Source organism: Papilio xuthus, unplaced genomic scaffold (assembly GCF_000836235.2).
Source record: "Papilio xuthus unplaced genomic scaffold, Pxut_1.1 DF827135.1, whole genome shotgun sequence".
NCBI classification, from domain to species: domain Eukaryota; kingdom Metazoa; phylum Arthropoda; class Insecta; order Lepidoptera; family Papilionidae; genus Papilio; species Papilio xuthus.
Window position 1 is genome coordinate 297070 of NW_013531514.1, and position 24457 is coordinate 321526.

General features: G+C 36.3%; 1 protein-coding gene across 1 annotated transcript in view; it reads left to right on the forward strand.

Moving 5' to 3' along the window:
• The first annotated feature begins 1162 nt into the window (after window positions 1–1162).
• Window positions 1163–24457, forward strand: part of retm (real-time) — a 26604-nt gene continuing 3309 nt past the window's right edge. Inside the window, exons 1-12 of the mRNA XM_013314793.1 lie at window positions 1163–1479; window positions 8059–8208; window positions 8684–8815; window positions 12832–12961; window positions 13154–13330; window positions 20359–20474; window positions 21151–21340; window positions 21428–21516; window positions 22042–22300; window positions 22597–22715; window positions 23856–23981; window positions 24059–24206. Coding sequence (XP_013170247.1) covers window positions 1417–1479; window positions 8059–8208; window positions 8684–8815; window positions 12832–12961; window positions 13154–13330; window positions 20359–20474; window positions 21151–21340; window positions 21428–21516; window positions 22042–22300; window positions 22597–22715; window positions 23856–23981; window positions 24059–24206 — 1699 coding nt within the window. The 5' untranslated portion in view covers window positions 1163–1416. The remainder of the gene's footprint in view (window positions 1480–8058; window positions 8209–8683; window positions 8816–12831; window positions 12962–13153; window positions 13331–20358; window positions 20475–21150; window positions 21341–21427; window positions 21517–22041; window positions 22301–22596; window positions 22716–23855; window positions 23982–24058; window positions 24207–24457) is intronic.

A 24457-nucleotide genomic window follows, 5' to 3' on the forward strand; every position in this document is an offset into this window, starting at 1 on the left:
GTGCCAATCACTGGAATTATAGAGCCATAAACTGATGTGTCTGAAATTAGTAGGTGGGTCCATGTGTGTATATGTAAAAAATATATTTTTTTATTTGTAATTTTTTATTGTAAAAAAAAATCTGCTTGCCTATGTTGTAAGAGAATATGTTCAGAGTGTTTAAACTCGCAAATAACTACAAATTGCCAGTTGCCAGCTTGCATGTGACTGAAAATATTTTGGGGGTTGGTTTTAATTACAGGGTATGCATTTTTTTGTGACCGCGCTATACTATTTATTACCGTAAATGTAATTTTCAAATATATATATTAAATATTAAAATATTGAGCTGATATCTTGAAAGTCATTGATGTATATGTACTTGCATAGATTTAAAATTAAGTTATGTAGAAATATAATAAATAATGTACAAAAATACAAAAATATTTTGTTTTTATTTCCCCAATAATAATAGGATCATTTTAATAGAGGTATTTCATAGAAGGCTACTTGATATCGGCTCACTATAATAATAACTGATAAGTGGGTGTATTATTTTTGAACATTGATTTAATGTCAATTTTAATTTCATAAATTAGATTCCCACTTATCAGTTATTATTATAGTGAGCTAAATAAGCGTGCCTACGTATATAGATACCAAAAAAAAAAAAAATTAGTTCAGCGATTATACGCATGGAGCGCCACAATCGCCGTGGATCCACGACTTCGTGCGAGTTGCCCCTCTTTCTATAGTATACTTATTATACTCTTTGCTGTAAACACAATCCTGAATCGATTTTAAAACATAAAAAATCGAATCTGTAGCAAACTTCAGAAGAATCCTTCCAGTTTTTTTAATTGAAAGACATCTTTCATTTACTCTATGTGAATGACTTGAAAAATGTGACCTCCATTCATGGACAAGCTATAAGCTGTAACTTTTGTGGCCATTTGATGTTCGCCATTTTGGTCATTTTTGTTATCAGGATTGAGAGTTTGAACCAATAATAGAGGTAGAACTCACTGTCAAGAATTTAAATAGGTGCTTTACCGCTTTTCAGTCGGAAAGAAGCAAAAGTTGTAATTCGTAAACAATGACCTATCCAATTATAGAGAGCAGTGATTGTATTCTTCGTTCTTCCACTTTTAATCTTCATTCAACAGTTTATTTAAAATCGTTCATTTTCATTTTCATTGTTGCCGTCTGGCGTCTCTGTCGATTTTAGTTCTGTCTGTGAGTTTTGGAGTTATTTGACATTCGTTTATTTTGTTGTCATGTGTTATCGTGAGTGAAAGGACTTTGTTGTACATTATTTATTCAATAAAAACACACGGATTTTCTGTATTCAGAATGACTGTCGTGTAAAGAACTAATAGTGGAAGATCTTAGAATCTCGATTTTGTTTAAGACATTCATTATATTGAGTTAGTAATCATGGTGCAGGAATATGTGTCTCCTGTCAGGGTGCACAAGTATCCGTTCGAAATGGTGATGGCCGTAAGTGTATTTTTATTTATTGTTGTTGTCTTGTAATTAGAACATAAATGTGCACAATTAAATTAGTGTCATAAAATCAGTAGATCCGTCATTGGTTCATTTTTTAGCCATCTAATATGTTTCTACTCCGTCCTTCTTATTTACAATTAACAGTCATGACTCGAAATCTGGTTTCATTTCTCTAGATTTGAGTCACAAATACATTATAGCAATATTTATACTAATACTGACATCCTTTACATTTAATGTTCAGTTCAGTGTAGAATAACACAAAATGGTATTTAATATACTTTTATAAGAATAAAATAAAATACCTATATACCCAAGGCCCATATTTTCAGTTATCACTAAGTATTGTTTTGTTCTTTTACAAGGTAAATATACATATATTACTATTCTAAGCAAAACAAGTAACCACATAAATCAATGTAGCATTACAGGAAAAGTCAGTCATTGGCTTGTATTATCAAGCACTTAGCATCTTATACTAAAAAGTTTAACATTGTCAAGCTCATGTACACTTTGTAATGTATTTAGTATGAACATAATTAATTGAGGAAAATTTACTCACATTTACTTGTTGTTTCAAATCAAAGTGAATAATATGGAATGTGTTAACATATTGTACTCCATACTAAAAAAAGTAATCTATAAATTGGAAGTTTGAAATTTGCAAGTTTGCATTTTTAATAAAATTGCTTGAACAGGTAAATGTGAAATTTGTCAAAGTTTAAGTTAATATGGAGAAGTGCATAAAGCTTTCTTATCTTACTAATATTATAAATGAAAATAACCACTCAACCAATCTCAATGAAATTTTGCCAATTTATGTAAAAAACACAGTCTGGAACAGCACCTCGACTACCAAGAAATAATCAGTATCATTTCAGGATAATACATGGAAATGTGTATGGTTCTTATTGGATATGTTTGAATGATGTATTTTTGTCATTCAATTTACATCAACAACCCACGTACAGTTAGAATTATAGTTAATTTGTAGTATATTAATTTAGTAAAATAAGTTATAATTTGAAATTGATTATGAGTGTGCATATAAGATGTTTAAAATATTTAACTTATTCACGCTAACCTAAATGTACAAGGTTCACATTTTTTACGAGTCTCATTAAAGTTAATTAGGAGATAATATGAAAAAAAAAACTTGTTTTGTCTGATATGACAATGTTATCACGTTTTGTTCTAGTTATATTTAATTTGTATTCATTAGGTTAGTAGCTAACAACTTTATTTTTTTTATGAAACTGATTAGATTTTAGGTACATCACTATTCTCAACCCCCCTTCTAAAATGAGGCAAAGGCATGTCTCAAGACCTATTAATTTTTTTATATTCTGTCTGCTCCATTATTTTTTTGTTTCTTTTGTTGTCATAACTCAATTACGGAGAAATCTTTACATTATGTATGTTCTAATAAGATTGAAATTGTTTTAAACATGGTAACACTCGAAAGTATATCCAATGCAAGTTGAATTCTTATTTTAAATTGTGATTCATTCAATTTTATATTTTAAACAACCAATCATATGGTTGTCTTTGCGACGCAGTATTGTCGAGGGTTTCGACGGTCCGTCACAGACACGGTCGACGACCCTTGTATACTTCGGTAAGTTTGCTTTCGGAAATGGGTCAGAGTGACTGGATCTTGTTTAAGCGAAAACATTGACCTGCGTAGAAAATTTACTCGCATTTAATTTTCGCACTTTGAAGTTGTTTATTACGAATTAGCTTTGCCACGATTAAGATAGTCCTTTTTCGTTAATATCTGCGTTCCAGAAAAATATCAGTGAGCTTGAGATACAATCTCGCGGAATTAAGTATTCGAAAACTCCATCTTTCATCCTTTTTTTATATTCATTCCTTATTGTCATTGTGGGTAATGCAAAAGTATTATAAGAAATAAATATAGTATACGTGCATTGTCGAACTAAACAATTTCATTACATTCGTTATTTGGAGTCGTAAACGTTGCATGTTTGGCGACTCAACGTCTGACAGTTTTATGAACCCATTTATGATTGTGTATTTTGTTTACTTAATAGTTGGGGTAGCTCAATAGAGCTTAATTGTCACATGGTTAATGTTCGAGCAAAAATTATCATCGATGATCAGGACAAGATATTTTATAAAAAAAAACTATTACGGTTTCCTACTATGTTCACCTCACAAGTTTTTAAGTAACCTTAGTATTCTATTGACGTGACACTTGTCCTGAATCCTTTAATACAAGTTTCACGACATGTAGAGCGGCGTACTCATTTCACGTGATTGTTGCGTGTATTGTAATGTCGACATGACCATAGGATGTGGTGTTATTGCCTTCCGCAACAACTTGTTTGGGCATGCTATTCTCAAGTCGAGGATAATCTACTTCACGGTCGATACAACGATAATTGGAAATACGTATTTGTCTCTAGAATTCATACAAACTGTGAACTTAAGAAATTACCATAAACTATTGTAGACAAATGACAAATGCTGTACGTCCGTCTACTTTAGACAGACTGTTTGTATAGTTGCGTTGATAAAAGCCACACCGCACGACACAATACTTTTCATAAATTTAAAAAGAACATGATTACTATAAACGTGTTCGTTACGACAAAGAATATAATAATCGCATAATGATTATGTGGTCAATATCCCGGCCATTGTGCTTAAAAGTAAGATAGCGCTAATTGAGTAGACAAAGTCGCTATGTCTTGTGCATTTGCGGGATTCTTCTTAAAAGATTAAATCTCTTGTTGCGTTCAGACTAGAAAAGGCGATTTTAAGGACTACTTTTTATTAGTTTTCATTATAGAGAAATTTATATCATAAAAGTAGTAAATCAACTGAGTTAGTAGTCTTATAGTTTATGCGGTATTCCAGACTGTAATCTATCTGTTACAAATGTAATCCAGATCAATTCAACCGTACCTTAGTTAGGTGGTAATAAATCCATCCGTTCATTAATCTAAACTTTGAGACTTCAGTTAAAAAAGACTGTTTCCGCAGTTGGTCACCGTATCGTGTGCGTGTGACATTTGGCCCGTGTATCAGGCGCCGACGTAATACTTAGCACGCTTCGTGTCTGTGCCCAATGCTAGCTGATAGCTTATCACATCAATCGTTGACTATCACAATTCCCGAAGCTCGCTAAGTTCTACGAAAGATCGACACGTAAGAGTAATGTCAGACCTTTATCAATTCTTTCTTATGTGTATACGTAGTGCACGTGTTGATATAATCAAAATTATTGCAAAGAGTTACTAGAGTCAATGTAAAGATATGTTTGATTTCATCTGTGGACTAACTATATGTTTAAGAAGATGCGTATATCATTTTTTTAGGACAATTATTAATATTGTTTTAATAACTTTATTTAGAGCGATTAGGACTAATTAAGTAATTATTTATTAGTCATTGTATGCCAAAAAAGAAAACTTTACTTTGAACTTAAAGTGTTTTGTGTTTCGAAGTAGATTCGTTGTTTTCAGTCTTTTAGCATCTCATAAAGTTATATGGTCGTGCGTACTTTACTTTCTAATGTATGAGAGTGGTAAAGTTCTGCTAATCAATAAAATTGTGTCCTTGGTGATATAAAAATATCTTAGTAAAACCAATCGACCTTTATACCGACCTCATAATGCGGGAGTGCGCAGGCTACTAGCCAACTTATTTTAGCACGAAAATAATACTGGATATGAACATAGAATCACCGTATGTTGTTCATACTTAGACCTTTACTGTATTCATCGAAAAAATAAGTTAGGTTTTCAGTTTATCGACTAAAAACTCAGTAAACAAAAGTTATTTGAAAAACCCTAACCAATTTTCTTCTCATTCTTCCTTAAAACGTATTCGTTGTTTTCCACTTTGAGGCGCGATAAAAATGGTAATTTGTAAAAATCCTACAATTCCTTACTTTAAAAGCCACACAAGTACCGCGTAGTTTGCTTCACACGAGTGTACCACGCACGTGTTCGGAATTATTTTCATCGCGGCAATTTTGTGAAATTCTATATAATGGATAAGGTCACTGTATGAAAGATTATCTTTTTAGCATTTACGTACCAAAGTGGGCGTAGATGATGATTAGTGAGTTTCCAATTATTTTTGTTAAATTTCATAATAACTTCATATTAATTTGTGTTCTGTTAGGATTTTTTTGTAAACAAAAAAGAAACAAATTATGTTTAAAGCATAACGTATATTTATAGACTGATAAAAGACATAAGAAAGTATTTGTACTTTTAACATGTCCTAATAGTATACCTGAATGGGGCCGCGAAATTGAGCAACGTCTAGGTCCGATCTAGATTGCAGATTGCCAAATGCGCAGATATTTAGCAACTGTTTACGTACTTACAAGCTTTTGTGCTGTGAAACTACGTAAATGTTATCTAATGACGTAAATTAGGATTAGGATCATCTATAAATATAAAGGAAAGCATGTTTTTTGTAATAATATATTATACAAGTATTTGCTACCAATAATGATTGGAATATGGAGTATCGTTTTTTATTAAGCCCACATTACATGAACGTAACTTCTTCATATGATGTTATGTCGGAATAAACGTAACATAAGACAAGCTTTTGTTAATCTATTTATAATGTTATTCTGATGTATTTACCATAATCTTAATGAAATAAATAACATATCGATTGTGTAAGTAAAACCGCTTTCAAACAAACATTAATCAAGAGACGGCAGAAGCGATACTGCAGAACATTTCTCATGACTTCCCCTTGTTGAGTTGACAAGAAATTGACATTAATGAGGCAGTGTCGCTCAGTGCGGGGAAACATTGGAAATATTCATTTTGAAAATAGTTTTTTTTATAGATACAGATAAAGTTTTTTTTATAGATACAGGTAACAATAAATAATTACTAGATTTGAATGCTTAGAAAGCTAGATATTTTACAGTGCTCTGTGCAAAATACTTGTTTCGATCTTTTTGTGCATAAAAGTGCACGTGATTATGAATTGTAGCGTGCATTGTATAGCGTGCAGCAGCCACTTGGCCACTAGCATTATGCACATTGATTGGAGTTTGCATAACGTGGCCAGGTGGCCGCGCCACTTTGATTATGTGTTCATTTGTATTGTTGTTAATACTGATTGTATATGTTAATCCGCACTGGGCCAGCAGGGTTGACTATGGCCTAATCACTTCTAACTAGGGTAGGCTCTGAGCCTCTCAGTGGGGACGTATAATAAGTTGATGATGATGTACACACACACATTAATGTGTGTTTAAAAGTTAAGTAAAGATTACATTTGTCGTTTTGGATTACCTTAGTAGAACATTTGGAACATTGTTTCATATTCATTTATTCTCAAGCGCGATGTTTGGTCGAAAATCGATTGTAGAATGTGGTTATATACGGCGAAGTTTGAAATTTGAAATTGAATTTTCAATCGACTGATTTTTTTACCAAAGACAAGATTAAATATTTATGAATTTTACTCATATCATTATTGTATATTAGGTATGTTAGAGATCTTCGAGAAATAGTTTCTCTAGGTCGGTCTTTGGTATCTGACGATCGTGGTCAGCGTGTAAAGGGTTGCATCTGAAGCTAATGAACTGCATCCACTTGTCTTGTTCAGCACACTCTCACAACGGTGTAAAATTATGTACTAAATGTTTACATAGGCTCTGATAAATTAAGTTAGTCGATCAGTACTGTTGCTATTTAAACGATGTTATTGCCAGTGTGTCGTAAGTACGTCGATTTCTTTCCGCTGCCGAAGGGCGACCTCGTCAATACTGCGCTGCCGGATATTCTCGACACGTCCGATATCCGATATTACCATGTACTGTACTATTCTCTAACGCATTTTCAATATTGTTTTGTGAGTTAACATCGTGTATGTCATAAGGGCATTTAATGTGGCTGCGGAATGAAACAATTTTGCCTCCTACATTTATTAACAACAGAAAATGAAAAAACATATTTATTTTCTTTCATCAGAATTCGAATTTACACAAAAATGTTACGCCTAACAATGTTTTACATTTATGTTATACAAAAAAATATTTTTACATTATTTTACAAACATTGAAATTCACATAAATTGAACCAAAACTGGCCCAGGATTCTCTTTAACGCTTCGACAAATTTCATTTGCGAATTCCATTTCAACTTGACACTAGGGAAAGAACTAATGGACCGCGTCATTACGCGGCAATGGATGTCAACTTCAAAAGTTATCGCTTTCCGAACGTCAGGGCCGTATTTCTTGGAACAAGAAGCAGTGGGATTGACAACCTTTGGTCATATCAACATAACATTACCATGAGGCACGTTATCATATGCATAAAACATTATCCCAACATTGGTAGACTTCAAATATTCAATCATATTTAAATTACTTCCTTTATTTGGATACTATATTTTACCAGCGACTTCGTCTGCGCTGAATTATTTTAAATTATGTTTATATACTTGTATATTTTTTGATTATAATAAAAAAACAGGCACACAATCATATACAGGGCGTTACTCATTTTGTGATTGCATGCGATTTTGAAAGACTTATGTATCGATATAATGTGTCTGTCAGGCGTACGAGAGGCGGTTCCCGCACTGCCCGCAGATCCCCGTGGTGATTGACTGTAGCATCACAGACGACAGCTGGAGCTCGGATGACTCGCAGCGGTACACCACGCGCCGCTGTCAGCTCAACGTCGACGCACCATATTTACTTAAAAAGGTATCTTGCATGTAGGATGTCCTCGGTAACATACTATAGGTCCTTTAATGACGACAGCTAGAATAGTATTGATTCCTGATTGTATATGTTTATCGAAGAATATTTTTTTAGATTAGGAAGTGAGGATAGGCATTTGTCACCTAATTATGAAGACTAAAATGTGACACGGTTATCTTAAATATGGCGTATATAGGGTACCAACATTTAGTAGCAGAGAGCATTGACCACAGTTCTGTATAACTGCCAATATCTTTTCTTCAATCTTATCGATACTTTATTTCTTTGTTTTGGACATTTTTGTGGCAATTTTCTGCTTGAACAACTAAATGAGTCATTTGTCAAAATTATACAACAAGATGTCGTGTCTTTGCTCTGTTTAGACAAAAACCATTGTTTCTATGACTGAAATAACATACATAACACTCCGCAAATAAAAGTTTTATGAAGATATTTACAACGTTATTGTTTCTCACAGATGATCGGCGTTGACTACATTTATTTCATCCAGAAGAACCATCTGGACCTAAGGAACAGGGTTCTAGAGATCGAGGCCACGAATGAGACATTCGCCGCCAGGATCGGTGTGCTGGAGAAATGCAGATATTACGTAAGTACGCTAACGAAACGTACTGCGGTCAATAATTCACAACTTTAGATTTAAAGTTGGCACTGATTTCGTACTATATTTGATTATCTTCTACTTTACAATAATCTTACAGAAGGATAATATTATATTTATAAATTCCTGAAATGTTTATACTATTGATACAACAACTACCTAAGCTGGAACTCGTAAACCAGAAGGGTAGGCAGAGACCAAGGATTTCCATTTGGCGGGGTCCAAACACCTCTTTTGCTTCTTCTACATGCATACATTTACGAATACATGTAAAAGTATTGATAATATTGATCAAGTAAAATGCTAAAGCGAAAGAAATATATTATACATTTTGTTACTGTTAACTCGTAGCTGTTTTAATTTACGTCACGTATGTATGCGTGGAAATAATTTCCTGCTAGTACCGACGAACAGCAATCACTGTTTATACACATCCGTATACGTTTTGTATTCAATTGTCGTTGAAAATATTATTGATGAACGACCTGGTGTGGGGGACAGTTTACCCTTCTCTAGACGTGTGCAATAATGTGGTAGAAACCTATTCCTATAGTTTCTCAACAAGCATAGTTCTCCTAACGTGTACTAACACATATCTAGAAAAGATACCCTTAAAGTGCACACAATGTCGTGTGAGATTTTGTCCAATGTCGCAGACATTTGGAGGTTACTCGTTAGTCGAGGACGCGCAGGCACGTGCCGTAAGTCTGCGGTTCAAATCCAATTAATGAGGGATTTAAATTGTACCACACTTTAACGTATTTTTCATCACTGATAATACTGTTGAAGTTAACACGTTCAGTGCCACCGACTCATAATGCGATTTCACATTAATACGTAGTGGCACAAAAGGTGTTAAGAATCCCAGCAGGCTAATATCATTGAACCAATAGTTGGTAGCCGTCATTTGATGTTATTGTTATATTTCTAGGTACGCAATATATACATGAAAATATTATTTTAAAAAAGCTCTTCTGCCTGAATATATCCAGTAAATACTTTTCGGAATGTTGTGAAGGTTCCGGCTTCGCGGTTAGTTTGTTATTGAACATGGTGTGACGCGGGAGCTATTTGCGGTGAGCGCTGCCCAACTCGCATATAACTGTTGGTTGCCGGCATGCGCGAATTAAATTCCACTAGTTGTAAATATTTGGGAAATTTTCAATATCTCTACAAAGTAAACAGATATATGTATAACATCTAATAATTTCGAGTTTGTTTCGTGTGCTTTTTGTACTGATATTCTGCAGGCGATGTACATAATGACAACTACAATATTTAAAGTACATAGCCAGCACCGAGCAGAGGGAGTATGGAGTAATGTAATGTATAATACATACGTGTAAAGGTATTGAAAATCCAAAAGAAGAAATCAAAATTCTACCTGCCAGCAAGTTCACGGTCTAATAATATTTTGTCGATAAATATATCTTCAGTAACGTTCAATAAAGCTGAACCCTTAAGGATATCTTAATATGCATGCCATTTTTCGACACGATCGTTTTTTTATCGTATAATTATTTAAATTTGATGGCAATCAACGGCAACCCGACCCTCAGGTCGAGTGAAGCCTTACAGTGCGTAAAGAATCTAATTAGGCGACTGTTCGACGTGGCTCGAAGGATTATCCTCCAGAAATCGCTTCGCATCGCCTCGGCTAATGAGCCTTGTTAGCAACGGCTTGGATGCTAACGATAGCAACGAAAAATAAAGCCAAATATAATACAAACAAATCCCAATGATGGATTGTGATAGCAAACTCTTGGAAGTTCCTTACTGCTCAAAGTACATTTAGGCGGGAATCTTTGTTAATAAAACGCAAACCGATATAATATGTAATAGTTTATTAGATACGAAGTTCCTGTCACAGCAAACATACTGCCATTCGACTTCAAACGAAATTAATTTCATTTATGATCAGAATTTTAATGTATTAATGTTACCTAAAGACGATAAGCGATGTGTACATTTATTGCCTATTGACTCTCTCTTTCTGAAAGGGACATGGTGGTTACCCATGTAAGGTAACTTTAACGTAAGCAACTTGATTCATCTTTTTGCTACACGTATTGTAGTAAAAAAATATTATTATATAAAAATAGTTGAATTTTTAAAATCTAAAAATGTATTTGCATTTAAGATTTTGGATATGCCATGATTGATTGATAAATTTCGTTCAATTAAAATTTTTAATTTAACAAATATCCAATCTTAAAATTCATTTATACTTCTGTAATAACCAGTTCTCATAGTTGTATTAAATTGTAGCGATAATTAGCGTCACGTGGAAAAAACTGGTCTTTTGCCTGATGCTCAAGTAGATTCTTCACTAAGTTACACGACTTTAGTCATAATGGCGATTGTGTTAAGTTCTTCAATTGCTTGCCTGTTCTTCTAATTTAATGGCGGAGGGCTGTTTATGATATTTTACGTTTGGTAGATTCGCTACTTTTTTTTTCGTAAAGTATATCTCATACAAGTAATTAAGTTACCTATAAAAACCAGTTTAAGTAATGTTGTTATATATTTATTGAGATACATATAGTCTTATCAACACGGAAATCATAATTTTACGTATTTTGATAGTTCACGGAAATATTTCTAATCCAAGGTATAAGTTGGTAATTTTACAGCGAATTAAATAAATGAATAAAAATTGGCAACAGCTCCATTGTTTCGTATAACGTATGCATAAAGCGTGTCTCTGACTTGCAACTCGCCGTGTGTAGGAAATGGTTTATTGTGCCATTGACGGAGATCGCCGCCGCCTTACGTGACTGTGTCCATCGCATACTGTATGAACGGCTGAATGAACTCAATGTCACATTCAAATCATAGGACCGTATTTAATTCCATTTTTAAGAAAGATATTTTAGTTTCTATGGCAAGTATTGAGAGTAAGGTACTAGGCTGACATAAAATACGATGCAAGTTGATTGCAACTGAAGCACTCCAAAGTAATGAATAGTCTTCGCCTTTTATGATGTGCTAGTCACATCGGTTTATATATAAACTTAGTACTACACTATTTATATAATATACTCACTCATTTTGCATGTATTTATAGCCTCACAGCTTCCGTATATCCTAGAACTATACAGCAGTTATTGACTGTCAGGAAACTCTGCGGTTTCGTCTTGTGGGTAATGTTATAATTATGTTCAGGTAGGACTTGAAGGCTACTTTTGTACGAAATGTAAGCAGAGAAAGTATTGCTGGTCTCGTGTTAGTCAACGTCCGTCAGGATGACCTTATCAGATAGTGTGCTATCGAGACTCGTGACATTGCCATCGTGTTATTTCTGCCCGAGATTCGGGAAGCGCTATTTATCTGGTTTTTCGCGTTTCCTTGATAACGCGCCGGAATAAGTTGGCATTAGATAGCGAATGTTTATTTTAGTGTTTTCATTCATGTTATTCATGATATCGACGAATAAATGTTTAAAGTATTAAGATTTTTTGATATCTAATTTGAGAATATACTATGCTGTTATTAATTTTATTGAATACTAGCTGTGGTCCGCTACTCCGTCCTCATAGAGTTAAATTTTTTTAGAAGTTCCCTAATTGTTGTTTTAGACTATTTTCTGAATCTATACCAAAATGTCAATGAGATCTGATTGGTGTTCTGGAGATTGTCATAACAAACATCCATACGTCTAAACTTTCGCAAATATAATGTCAGTAAAAAAAATTGTTTATATTTCGAATTTATATTTTCGCAATGTAATTGGTTATTTTAAAATTTAAATCGATACCTGTTAGTAATTAACGCATTCCACGCAGACCAATTACTATCTGTGCAACGCGTACTCGCAGAAGTTTGTAGCGGACGTTGCTTAAGTTTCGAGTACTGTATACTTTCAATTTTAAATTGTGTTAGAACGTATATTTGATTTTACGATACTATCAAATATTTCACCTCAATCCAGACAATAATACAAATCGCGTAACATTTCTATTATATTGCAGACTTCTGAACCTCTTCTTTGTGTTGTCCTACAGGTACATCCAGAAAATCCAGAATGGACCTGCTTCGAACAGAGTGCTCTTCTCGACGTTAAGAATTTCTTCGGACTCGAGAACACGGTGGAAAAAATCGCCATGAAACAGTACGCGTCTAACATTGCTAAAGGTACTTTCTAAAGCTTTTTAAGGCACTATGAGCATGTATCAATTAACAACACTTGAGTACTGCGGATCTTCCAGGAAAAGCTTTATAGAAATACTAACTGTTGCCTGCGACTTTGTGCGCGGGGTCCATCCATCCCTTTATACATCGAAAATTCGCTTTTATAATATTAATAGGTGTATTGTGTTATGGTAGGCAAGGAATTGATCGAGTCATTCATGCGGGAAGTATTCGCTGAGGGTGTGACGGAGCTGCAGCCTTGGACGGCGGGCCAGCCGGCGCACAACCGTGAGCTGAGGCGCATCGTGTCGCGCGGCGCCGAGCCCCTCTCCCCGCTGCCGGTGCAGGACCTCTCGAAGCACTCGCTGCCAGGTACACTTCCACACACTGCAGCTTTTGTACATATGCTAGGTTTACACGGCATTCATTAACACATACTTTTAAATTATTTTTTTTCTTTAGCATTGTGGTTTACCCTCGGGTGAAACAGCATTTATTTTATGCCATCATTTTTTATCTATGATAGCACGCATTAAGTATAAAAAGTAACGTTAAGAGAGCTATTATTTTAATCTGTTATATACTAAGACGTCTAACGCATCTTATCTAGTCTATATAAAAGTTACAACATTAGGATCAGAATGTTTAACATTTAGTTGGTGTCGCGGTAAGGTCGTGTGAAAGTGTGGCGCTCAATGCCGTCACTGACAGCGTGACGTTGTAATGACTGACAAACGCCTGACTTGCGTTTATGTATGCCTGGTACTTCAAATCTAGTAATAGTGCAAATAATATTTCGAAATAGGGTAGGCATTTTTGAATTAAAATTCTTCCGCCGATCTTTTGTTTTGGGGTTGCATCTTGTATCTGTACTGTCGGAATTTAGAAATTGTTAGATATTAGAGGTCGCGCGGTAATTTTATGAAATTTTCACCGTTTTCGATGATTACAATTTGGGATGTTCTTTTTCTTCTAATGCCTCTCCATTACTGGAGGTTGGCCGTCAGCTCAGCGAACCTTTTCCTATCCTGTGCCAAGCGAAAAACTCATAATGATGAGCAAAATCGTAGGCAGAAAACGAGTTGAAAGGAGGAGAAAGTCATGACTGAGAAACATCCGGGAATGGACCGCTATTGCCAGTGTTGAACAACTTTTTCGCTTGGGATGTGTGAAGCAGTCTCAAAAAGGTCTCCCTCTCACTGGAGAAGTATCGAGTAGTCACAATGAAACACTGGTTATATCTTGGTGCGAGTCAACTTTATTTAAATGCGATCGGCAAGTCGATAAACATACCAAATAAATCAATATCGTGATCTAAACAATATGTTCTGCCATCTATTGATATAATAATGTAAACTAAATTGACATAGCGTTCGACAGGATGTTATTACAAATAGTTATTATTAAATTAATTGGAAGCCTTTAAAAGGATAATATTTATGAAGTCTTAAGAAATAATAATAAAAAGTAATTAAATAATTTTAGCCAACAAACCAACGTTGAAGATATTGATCGCGCTCGACTTTCCGCAATTAGATGTCGCAAGCAATTTTAATAAGTAGTTAGAGATTTAGTCAGAATTTTAATTCGCTTGCAAATATTAAATCCAGTCAACCTTATACTACTAAATATTAACTCTAATAATGGATTAGGCCTTAATCTCTAATTCAAATTATAAAAGTTACCGTTGGTTTCGGAGACCAAAAATCTCCATATGAATCATAACGCCATTCATGTCTTTAACGAAATAGAGATATGTAATATTTTTTAAACGGGGATTTTGGTCTTAGAAACCCACGGTTAGTAGTCCATTTCTATGTACACAGACCTGGTAATGCGTTACCACACAGATAATTTCTTTTATAAATTATTGAGGCTTCTCAAGTTCAAGCCATTAGTCTTTATTTTGGCAAACATTCAAGGCATTGTAAGCAATGAGCGTTGTATTGTCGCAAGATTTATTTTGTTTGTAGGTCAAACGTGTGCCATTTACGTAGAAATGCTCACATTTCTCACTGAGGCAAATAACATCTTTTCTGAAGGAACTAAAATAACTATTTCCATGTAAATTATTTATCTACAACCAAGATTAGCAAATGTTGTCGTGAGATATAAATGCGGATGTTTAGATGGATGGATGGATGTTTTTTTTTTAGAAGGTATCTCCAGAAGATAGATATCGCTGAAATTTGGTATTGATGTGGAACATAGTCACAGGCTAGTGATAAAAGGTTTTTTTTTAAATCCGCTCGGACGGAGTCGCGGGCGACTACTAGTGTTTAATATTTAGTCTGTGGGAATTTGTTGTCTTTATATTAAATCGATATGATGTACAAGTTGTATCTGAACACTAAATACAATGACATTAAAAAATTTATTTACCTAAGTCGTCGTTTAATTAACCTCAATTTAATCGCATCGTAACTAATTGGTTATTGCAAAATTTCTCTTTAGCGGAACATAAGCTGATGATTTCCAAGTAAACTGAAGTTAATGAAATCACAGATAAAAGATAGTTTGAAAATAAGTTAAATATTACATTAAGGAACTTTTAACTGTGGTAAAAGGATGAATATAATCAGATTTTGAAACTCGAAATTGATTGTTATAAATATCATATCAACTCACTATACGTCCCCATTGAGGTGCAATCCCCACCAGTCAACCACTCTAGCCTAATTCGGATTGGTTGACAAATGTTAGTTGGTTGTTGATTGGTTATAAATATCACAGGCATGCAGTACACGTGCGATTGAAAATATCCAGAATCAATGCAGCAGGAGTTAACAGGAAAACATTGTACTTAAGACTAGGGATATCTGCATTGGCGTCCCGCCAGTAGACTCGCCTTGTCTACACCCACGGATCTTGCGTTGCGGACTTTTGCTATTGCATGCAGACGCAGCAATAAATCATTCGAACGTTTTACATTTATTATTTAAAGTGTTTAAGATTAAATACTTTCACTTTTTGTATCGTCTAACTCAGATGACAAAACTTGTTTTCTTACAGACTTATCAAAATTTTGCTAGTTTTGGTAAACTTTTGCTAGTGTTAGAAAATTTTATATTTTTAACTTCCTCAACTTCGTTTAGATATGGACCGCATTGGAAATAACTGTTCCAATTTTATGCTTGTTATGTGCATAACGAATAAAACGGAAGAACCGTATGATTCGTGCTTTTCGTGCGGTTTGCCATCAATATGACTGATAGACGTTGACACTAAATACTGGAGATTTATATTCGAATAAAACAATGTCTTGATGTCTTTGGTACATCAGGTTATTGTCCTCAGATACGTCCGATAAAAGATTGTAAATCTGTGCACAAGTGACTATGTTCACATTGGATCGAGTGCCGTTAATATCGGGGGACAAGGTCGCGCCCTCATCGACCGCCTCTCCCCCAAACCCTGCGCTCCAGTAACACTTTAACTGAAGTTAATTCTCTGACCTTAAAATAGGAAAGTTACGTAAACACTGTAATAAGAATCTTCCGTGTAGAATAAAATGAAGGTTGCTACGCCACGTGAACTTTAGTTGTCTTTGATTAACTATTTTTTTATACGCAGAAGAACCGGAACCGGTACTAAAAAACTTCATATAGATTATACGGCAGAATATCGTGCATTGAATCCTGTGCTACGTGTATTTAAGAGTTGTCTACATGATTCAATAAATGTAGTAGTGCCAAGAAATACATTCATATCTGAGAATTTCTGAAGCTCTTACTTACGTTTTTTCGTCGTTTAAGTAAAGCATTCAAATTACAGTGTAACCCATTTGATACTGGTTTGTTTGTGGGGCATAACGTGCGAATTATTTTCAATATTAAATGTGTAGACGAATGGTGTATGCATATTTGATGGCCGGGGAGTACCCCGCGCCGCGGTCACAAGGTCGCTCCCAGCTGTGCCAGTGTATGGCTGGGCACTAATAAATTATTACTTGTCGTGATGATGCCAGCTGTCGAGTTTTTGTGTTTACAAATTATATGTTAAACGTTTTAACGGATTTATGTTTATGTTTCTCCAAACTAAATGCGTATGTATTAACGGAAAAATAGCGCTCGAGTCCGAGACCACACACTCAACACCTACCTTTAAACTAATCCTGTACCCAAGTAATCCTATTTCCTTTTCCCTTCCTACTTAACCAACTCCTCTCCTTTCCCAGGCACATCACACCTCGTCCAACAGAGCGCAAGCAAATTATCAAGTCAAAGGTCAGGGAGAAACCTAAAATCAAGAAGCAAATCAGCAACAAAACTGGGCAAAGATTCAGTCCAAGATGTTTCAAACCTCCGCCTCAGATCCAAATCGTCGAGCCATAGAAAGTTGGATCCATCGAATGCGACCAGCGAAGTCGAACTGGATAGAAGAGAAGATACGAAAGCATCATCATCGCGGCTGAGGTTCATGCCAGAAAAGATAAAAACATCTAAGGTGAAATCGTTGCTGTCCCTGGGTTCGGGCCATAGGATGGAGACCAAAAGGGTGACCCTCAACGAGCCGTACTTGTCTCCCGCGGACTCGGAGGCGTCACTGAAACTGACGGAGCTGAAGGCGTGCCACTGCGAGCTGGGCACTCGCGCCGCGCTCGGCCAGTTCCTGTATCAGAACTGTCTGGCGGCGCTGGCGGTCTTCCTCGTCGTGCTCATCCTGCTACTCTCGCTGCCCATGTCCCTCAACTACAGGGACACGCCCGCAAACGGCTAGTTAAGTCTAATTTATTCTAAATATACGCATATGCAACAATTTTTTTTTATTTTTTTTTCCGCTCAACTATGAAATTACGCAATTTAGTTAAGAAAATAGTGTGACTCCTCATAACTACTCAAGTATATCTTATTACTCGCAAGTGCACTTGGAAGTGCTCTTTGATACAGTTTACACATCATTATGACATAGATGTCCATGGATTATAGTTTCTCACGTAAAACGTTAAAACAGGTCTCAAGCGAAAAGAACATCTCTGTCTTCCTGTACTATATGTCAATATCGTGATGCGTGGGTGTATGGTCATGCAACGCCCACGCAGCTGTGACGTCACGCTTAGACGTCACAACTGCCGTGTTACATTTACAGCGAGAATGGATATCAAGTGAACGAGTACTGGTTCATAATAAATAAGCCTCAAATTTCTATTTTCAATATTAACTACAGAGAAATAATAATGTTTTCAAGTCAGACAAAATTAAGGAAGCAAAAGCGTTACTAACTTGCATAGTTAGTGGCAGTAACCCCGTTCCGGACCTAGCCTTGACCCGGACACGCTTAGTTGAGTTTGTATTCCATTTTTACATTGTTCCAGACAAAGCTAGCGTTATAACACCTAACAGGCTCACTTTGCATAAATGTTTAGAATAGCAAACTCCCGTATCTCTCTTCAATATGCATCTGTGTTGCTAACGGTACAAAGTTTAATATCGTTTGACGTTTTCAAGTGTCTGGAACATATTGCTTCTTTTGTTATATGAATTCCTTTGAAAGCTACATGTAAAGTGTTGAGTGTTTCGTTGGCAGAAACAACGGCGAAGCTAAAATAATCATATATTTAGATTTTTTAGACTATATCTCTATATCGTCTATACGGCACTTAAGTTGCTTTATAAAGGTTTCTTAAGTGCAGTCATAATTATTATAAATTACTTTAAAATAGTTGCAATAATGATGATTTTTCATTAGCTTCGTCTAAAAAAAAATAGAGAAATTATAGTTACGGAAATGTTATAACGAGATACATTACTGGTCAGGACCAATAAATTTATTTTTGCTTGTGTTAAAAAAAGATTAATTTACTATAAATTCCAATTTGTATTCCACAAACATACAAATGTTTAATTTAAATACGAAAGGTTGACTGAACATTTCATACAGGAAAAGGTCGAGCGTGAAACATTGAATTTTCACGCGTAGAATACCCGTGACCGAATGAATTATTTTAGGCGTTATTCAGAGGTCAAGCAAATATGTATTTACATTACGTAGAACCGCCTGAGTATCACAGTCCCTTGGGGATTATTTGTTCAGCAATACGAGTGTAAAAGGTTCCACTATTTTTGTAATCGAGTGTATTCAATAATATATGTTAAAAGGTTGTTTTAATTGTAAACAATGGGTAAAGGAAAGTAACCTACATTTAATTTATACGTTTCACCAATAATTCAATGTTTATCGTACTATTATATTTTCGCTTTATTTTCTTCGAGACAATGTACTTGGAATATGTACACGAATAGCACCCTAAGAGTAACTTTTGGAGATTTTTAAATTAAAGTTCAGTTTAATTAGTGTCATCTTCCAGTTGCGGTTTTGACATGCGTAATAATGCTCTTTCCAAACCACTGACATACGTTTGTGAAGATATAAAGTAACAGGAGGCACACCGAGTATATAAAAATTGTAATAAGTTTTCTAAGTAATCTACATAGTAACATTATGATGCGTGAATTCTTAATTGTTATACTTACGAGTATAAACAAGTTACATTGTACTGTGTTACGTGGCTTCAATATTTTAATAACAATATTGAATAGTTTTGTAGTACGTTCATCAATTAATAGCACCAACGCGTATAGCTAATTGTTTTAATTAAATTATATCGTTGGATATAACGTCTATTCCACGCTACGAAACTTAATATTTCCGTACACTAATTTGTCATCTTAAATAAACTGACTGATCTCAGTGACGCTTTCGACACTGATAAATGGACTGGCTATAAGAAGTATTTTGTGCCAATATGATTTTCGCCATTTTGGCGCTGATGGTAGAGGTTTAAAGCGGTGGTGTGGATTCGAACTAATAATATAGATAGAATTTTTAATATATACATAAACTTATTATTGAATTACTTAACTCTATATTAATTATTAAGTGACTAATTAAATTAAAATTAATCTACCAAAAATAATACTATAAACTAAAACTAAACCAAACTAAATAATATAAAAAATCGACCCCAAATCGCTGCGGTCGCACGGTAGGGTTCCCAAGAGGCTGGCGGCATTTCCCCGTTGGATGGCCAGGCTCAACCTTTGCCCGAAATGCGCGCCAGCCCTTGGATCCCCTGAGGCGTCGATGAGGCGTGCGGAAATCTCATAACATCAATAGGCGCGATTAAATCGGAACGAAGCAAAGGTGTTATTTCCAATCGCCTATCCATTTATAGAAATCGGTGCCTTTCAAAGGCATTTTAAGTGCATTTCTTTGTTTTTTTAATAACTTCTCTAAACAGGTACAGACTATGTACGTGATCTCTATAGTTATAAATAAGAGTATACTTTTCTGAAATACGTAAAGTTCTTGTCCTCTTATGATAATCTGTTCTGAGTTTTGCCTTGCGTTGTAAAGTGTGAATGAAAAATGCTTAGTTTTCATGTAACCGTTTGTTTCAGACCAGTACACGCTGGACAGCGAGTACATCAAGAGATACCTGGGCGAGCTGACGCCCATGCAGGAGTCCCGCCTGCTGCAACTGCGCAAGTGGATCGCAGACCTGCAAAAGGGAAAGGTAAACAACATTTTATAATATGGTTGTTGTTGAGGACGTTTATTACCTACCCGTTTCATAGTTTTAAAAGAAACAAATGAACTATTATTTCGGCGATTAACCATCTTTCCGTTAAATCAAGTGCTAATAATGATCATAATATTTATACAAAAACACACATTACGATGTCAGGATTTTATCTTGATAAGATATGTGATTTGGTAAACAAAACACATTGTCTAGATTCGTCACTGGTTTATACTGACTTTTGTTTTCATATCTGATAAAAAAAAACTCACCTACCCTTTCACAAAACGTTGCTAAAACAATAAAGATTCAATAGAATGTTACAGCTTCCCATTATATTAAAGACAAATCGATTGAGATAGAAATCCGGGTGGCAGCAAGGACTCGCGATTCTGGCCGGGCTCGCGCGACCTTGTGCTCTCACCGTTATATTTCATAATTCAATTATATCCGCTCTCAAAATAGAATTGTTGCTGAGTACACTTTTGTTACCAGTTTCATCTCATCTATGTATATATATTTAACATCGTGGATATGACTGGTTTTGAGCAGTAAAGCTAAAGCGTCAAGATAAGGATGATTCCACTGTGCTCGTATCGGCCCGGGGCACTGCCGTGCCTCCAGATCTTGACGTTTATGTTTTCCTTTTTTTCTGTATGGTGTTTGTTAGGTGCCTAGCGACACAACGTTGCTGAGGTTCCTACGTGCGCGTGACTTCAACGTGGAGAAAGCGCGGGAGATGTTATCTCAGTCGCTGCTGTGGCGCAAGAAACATCAGGTGGATCGTCTGCTCTCCGAATATGAGACGCCGGATGTTGTCAAACAGTACTTCCCTGGTGGATGGCATCATCATGACAAGGGTAACGTATAAATTGAAACAGTTTTAATTTATAAGCGAAATTGTACAATTTTTGAATGTTTACAAATTGTTTGAATTGTTTGAACAGACGGTCGGCCGCTGTATGTGCTGCGTTTGGGTCAGATGGACGTCAAGGGTTTACTCAAATCCATTGGCGAGGATGGACTACTCAAATTGGTAAGTTTAGGAACAAGGAGTCTGCAGTCGCAGTTCTCACAAAGAATTATTGAACACTAACAAATATCTCTTAACTGTTGAAAGATTACATAAGAGTAAAATATAAATAATATGTTAATTCAAAGTTAAACGTTTAAGTTTTAACTATTGTAATATTTAATTTAAAACTTTCAAGTTGTAAAAGCTAATGTTACAAGTTGTATTAATCTAGTGCTTCATTTATCTAAGTGCGGACCGACCGCTCTCAGCAAAGTTGTGTAACAGTGCGGTGCGCTTTACACTTGTCATGAATTTTCATCAACTTATATGAATACTTTATCTTAATGTTGGTGAAGTTAAACAACTTTCATCTTTACTTGCACTAAGTTTAATTACACTAAGTAAATTATTTTTCAAATTACATTAACTTTCTCCCTTTGGAAGGGAACATGAATTAGTCAGGGGAGACAATGAAAAAGAAATGAAATTGACTTTTTCCGGTAGTTGTCACTCAGTGTGTGTATGTGTGTGTGTGTGTGCACGCAGACGCTGCACGTGTGCGAGGAGGGCCTGCGTCAGCTGGAGGAGGCGACGCGTGCGGGGGCGGGGGCGGTGCAGGCGTGGTGCCTGCTGGTGGACCTGGACGGGCTGAACATGCGGCACCTGTGGCGGCCCGGCGTGCGCGCGCTGCTGCGCGTCATACAGATCGTGGAGGCCAACTACCCCGAGACCATGGGCCGCGTGCTCATCGTGCGCGCGCCCCGCGTCTTCCCCATACTCTGGACCATCGTCAGCACGTTCATAGGTCACATAAATTACAATATCTCTTCCTTCACACAAACTATCTTGTAATATCAAATTTGCAATTATAATATTAGTAAAATATTATAATTGCAAATTTATTGATAGATTGATGGATATTTGTTACAAGGTATCTGCAGAACGGTTCCACAGATCTCATGTAGAACATAGTCTGAAAGAATATACAGACTAAATTTAGTTGTTTTTAATACCGCGCAGACGAAGCCGCGGGCTACATCTAGTTGATTTAAAAAGAGCAATGTGTGAGTGTTGTGACAACGTGTGATGTAATGTTTGCAGACGAGAACACTCGCAGCAAGTTCTTGTTCTACGGCGGCAAGGACTACCTGCAGGCGGGCGGACTGCTGGACTACATCCCCAAGGAACTGATACCTGACTTCCTCGGCGGACCTTGCAAGGTGAATTATTCTCATTCAAACATAAATATTTATAATACTACTATTTTCTCGTAAGCGATTTTTAACCACATTTTTAACTACATTATAGTAAAACACCCTTTGCGGTGATCATTCAATAAACCATGAAAAAATGTATGAAGCTTTACCCTTTTTTAATTGGATTAGCGTAATAAAAATAACAAGTAGGTATGTTGGGGGTGCGCAGACTCGATTCGCGTCGGGGTGGTGGTGGCGTGTGCCGCAGCGCTGCTACTGGACAGTACGTGAGCCGCACACTGGCGCCAGTGACTAGCACACAGCTTGTGTCTATTTGTTCCTACAATGTCTCATAATGTCTAGTTTATTGAACAAATGCTCCGTCTTAGAAAGTTTTCACATTATTTACAAATCAATATTCGTGTCTAGAGCGTCGGTGGCTCAGGGGGTCAAGCACTTGACTTGCAATCCGCAGGTCCTTGGTTCGAATCCCGCCACGTACCAATGTGTTTTTCGATTTCCGATTTACATATGTACATTTATCCGACATTCTTACGGAGAAGGAAAACATCGTGATGCAACCTGCACATATCTGAGAAGAAATTAAAAGATATGTGCCTTGGATTATGGCCTAATCATCCTTAACTTAGGGTAGGCTCCGAGCCCCTCGGTAGGGACGTATAGTGAGCTGATGATGATGATTAAAGATTAATAAGAATGAAACACATGTAAAATGACAAACATAGAACGTTTATTTATATTTATCTGATCACTCATCACTCGCAATAGTAAATAGTCGCTTGGTTAGACATTAGCACATAAATCTTCACGAAGTGTCTCGTCCGCAGTCAGCTATACTTACGTACACCAATATAAATGTGTATTTATCACTATAACAATCTATCGTGCTGTCAGTAGGTAGATTTCAAAAAATCTTAATATCACTATTCGTTAATAAATATGTGTATTAAAAATTAAAACAAATATTAAGACATAAAAAAGCACGTTCACGAAAAAAATTATTTACGTTGTCACAGTAAAATCAGCACTAAATTGTAAGAGGAAACCCTAACAAGATATAAAAAGAGCGAGGCAGAGAAGAGCAAGTAGTGGACAATACGTGTGCGGGAAAAGTATAGTTATATGAGGTCGTTGTGTGCGCAGAGCTTCGTGCACGAGGGCGGGCTGGTGCCCAAGTCCCTGTACGTGAGCGGCGCCTTCACGGAGCGGGACGGCGACCCTCTCAGCGAGGACAGCATCTACCACTCCGTCAGCCTCGCTAAAGGACAGGTGCGTTAAAGCACGACACGTGACAAATTGATTGAAGTGGAGTGGTGTACGTGTAACGTGGTTGCGTTGTATGTCAGGTGCACGAGGTGGTGGTGCGGAACTGCGACCCTCACAGCGTGCTGACGTGGGACTTCGACGTGCTGCGGCACGACATCGCCTTCACCGTGTTCCGCACCGCGCACGACCTGCCCCCCGCCGCGCCCACCGCCGACCACAACGCCACAGGTCGCCCACTGCCTACATCAAGAACATAACACATTTATGTTACCCCTTAACACTACTTAGCCTTAGGGACGTAAGCTTGTTGTTACTTATCTCAGTCGCCAGACTCAAAACATTAAACTAGACTTACAATTGCTTTTATAAATAAAGTCTTCCTCGTATGTCTACCACTGAATTGATGAACAGTTGACTTACAGTGTGTGTGTGTTGTATGGTGTTGCAGCATTGTGCACGGGCAGCGGCGCGGAGCCCCG